At 48.0% G+C, this 2,858-nt stretch overlaps 1 protein-coding gene across 1 annotated transcript; it reads right to left on the bottom strand.

The window, feature by feature from the left end:
* Nucleotides 1-844: 844 nt before the first annotated feature.
* On the bottom strand, nt 845-1,807 carry LOC117045387 (olfactory receptor 1019-like). The gene has a single exon (XM_033146425.1). It carries the CDS (start codon nt 1,805-1,807, stop codon nt 845-847), a length of 963 nt encoding a protein of 320 aa, XP_033002316.1.
* Nucleotides 1,808-2,858: the final 1,051 nt, after the last annotated feature.

The following is a 2,858-nucleotide window of genomic DNA, read 5'->3' as shown; positions in this document are numbered from 1 at the left end:
CGCGTCTCGCCTGGGAGAGACGTGGTAGCTTGAGCACTCGCAGGCTCCATGCTGCCCATACGGTCCGCCCACTGCCTCCCCCCAGCTGTAGGGCGGCTAAGTGGGAGGAGGCAGGCAGACTCTGGAGCCCCGTGGGGCACCCCACCCCTATGGGTGGCTCGTCCTGCCCCTGGGCGCCCTGCCCCAGTCACCTGAGTGGCTTCCTCCGCTGCTGGGTGGAGGGCATGTGTGTGTGTCCTATTCGTGTAATGGTGACAGTGGTGGGCAGGGCACAGGTTCAAATTTGTGGGGAGGGGCCAGCGGTACTGGGTGGCAGTGTATTTTGCTTGAAGTGGCAAAACATCCGGGGCCAGACATGAGGAAGTATCTCTCCCAGTACTGATCTCGTTTCTGAAAAAGCCCTGGTAAGATACTTAGCAGTCCTAAGGACCCCCTGAACACAGCATTACAAACATGGCATACAGTTCATTTGAGTCAAAACCGTTCCCTTTCAAAAGCCTTAAGTTGTCTCAGGCAGCGGATCTGGGCCCAAGGAGCAAATTGTTTACCTCCTCCTCTGTGCCTGGGCCTCTGTGGTTGTGCCCCTGCTGCTGCCCCCTCCGTGTTGTGCCTGAGGTGCACTATGGCAGTGCTGGCAAGGGTGCAGCCGTGGCAGCACAATATGAGGGGGCAGCGGCAGTGGCGGTGGGCAGGTTCAAATCTGTGGGGAGGGGCCAGTGGCATTGGGTGGCATTTTGCTTGAAATACTAAAACATCTGGGGCCAGATCTGAGGAAGCATCTCTCCCATTGCTGATATCAACTTGGATAAAGCCCTGATAAGATACTAAGCAATACTAGGGTTCATCAAAACACAGCTTGGCTAGCCTTAAGACTCCCTTTCAAAAGTCTTAAGTTGGCAAGTGCTTTTGTCAGGGCATCCTTCACATCCTTGTTCCTCAGACTGTAGATCAGAGGATTGAGCATGGGGATCACTACCGTATAGAACACTGAGGCCCATTTGTCTTGGTCCAAGGAATAGCTGGAGCTGGGCCGAAAATACACGAAGAGCATCGTCCCATGGAATATCCCAACGGCCGTAAGGTGGGAGGCGCAGGTAGAAAAGGCTTTGTGTCTGCCTTCAGCAGAGCGCATTCTCACGATTGTGCCCAAGATGTAGATGTAGGAAACAAGAACCATGCCGAGGCTGATGGCTAAAATACAACCATCGAAGATAAATAACATGAGCTCATTTTTGTATGTGTCAGAGCAAGACAGCAATAGAAGAGGAGGCTCGTCACAGAAGAAATGATTGATGATATTAGACCTGCAGAATGGTAGTTGGAATGTACAGCAAGTGTGTATCATTGCATCCACAATGCCTATGAAGTAAGCCATAGCCATCAGCCGTCCGCAGACTCTTTTGGACATAAGGACTGAATAGTGAAGGGGATTGCAGATGGCCATGTACCTGTCATACGCCATCAAAGCCAGCAAAAGGCAATCAACATCTACAAAAACGGAAAGTATATATAGCTGTATAGCACAGGCATTGAATTTGGTCTCAACTAAGAGGTCAGCCAGCATTTTGGGAGCAATGGCTGAGGAGTAGCAGAGGTCAGCAAAAGAGAGATTGCCCAGGAAAAAGTACATGGGGTTGTGAAGCTGAGGTTCAGTGCAAATTAAGACAATCATCCCCACATTCCAGATTACTGTGGTGACATAAATCAGTAGGAAGACCACAAAAAGAGGGAGCTGAATTTTTGGATCATCTGTGAGTCCCAGAAGAATGAACTCTGTTATGACAGAATTATTTCCTTGATCCATCATTTCCCTCAATTCAGTGCTGGGTTCAGGATGATTCTGTAATTTCCCCCCTGTCTTTTCCTTGAGAAGGGAAGAAAGGAGATTTGTGTTTTTGACAGTCCCCTCCAACTTCCTTTTTGTTTAGAAACAACAGCAGTCCTGGATTCACGATAATGGCCATCACAAGCTCAACTGCACTCATTTAACACAGCACCAGCTGTGCTCCACATCCCTGGCACATCCCTGTTTCAGCCGTCCTCAAGAGAGGTCCCCCCCCCAAAAAAAAAATCAGTGACAATTGAGGACATATTCAAGGCTTTAGCCCCATGTACCAGAAGTCTGGTGATGTTATTGCAGACCCATACGCTAAATATTTCTTTCTGAATTAGTGAACTTACCTAAGGTGTGGTCTGGAAGGTTTCCTTGCTTTCAGAAACTGAGTAGGGGGAGAGACCTTAAATGCTAGCTGCTAGCACCTGGGACATCATCCCTGATGCTGCTGAATACCCCAGATAACCATGGTTGTTTTGATGAATTATTACATTTTAATTGGCTGCTTGCATGCAAGAGACCTCTAAGACTTCCCTTCTGATTTTTGTATAATCAGTTTTAACTATCTAGTTCTAGTATAACTTCTACACACTGGTCTGAATTGTTTCTGCCAATGGTAGTGAGAGCTCCTCACCAAGCCATGACAAGTCCTACAGATTCTGCCAAATTACTAAGGCATGCACTCTCTTTCATTCCATGATGGCATGGTACAAATGGTCATTTGTTTGTTTCCTCAACAAATCCAGTGGAACAATGAAGGAGGCAGCATGAACAAAAGTAAAATTGTTATGTTTGTTCTCTTTGTGTTTCACAGCCCTCAGATCATCATTTCCTTTGTGAGATATGACATCATGGGCCCAAGTATGGGTATTTGGGCAAACAGACAGACAGTTGTTGTTCAGTCGTTCAGTCGTGTCCGACTCTTCGTGACCCCATGGACCAGAGTACGCCAGGCACGCCTATCCTTCACTGCCTCTCGCAGTTTGGCCAAACTCATGTTAGTAGCTTCAAGAACACTGTCCAA

Source organism: Lacerta agilis, chromosome 1, assembly GCF_009819535.1.
Source record: "Lacerta agilis isolate rLacAgi1 chromosome 1, rLacAgi1.pri, whole genome shotgun sequence".
Lineage (NCBI taxonomy): Eukaryota > Metazoa > Chordata > Lepidosauria > Squamata > Lacertidae > Lacerta > Lacerta agilis.
The sequence above is the reverse complement of the archived record's forward strand: the minus strand, read 5'-3'. Positions and strand labels throughout refer to the sequence as shown.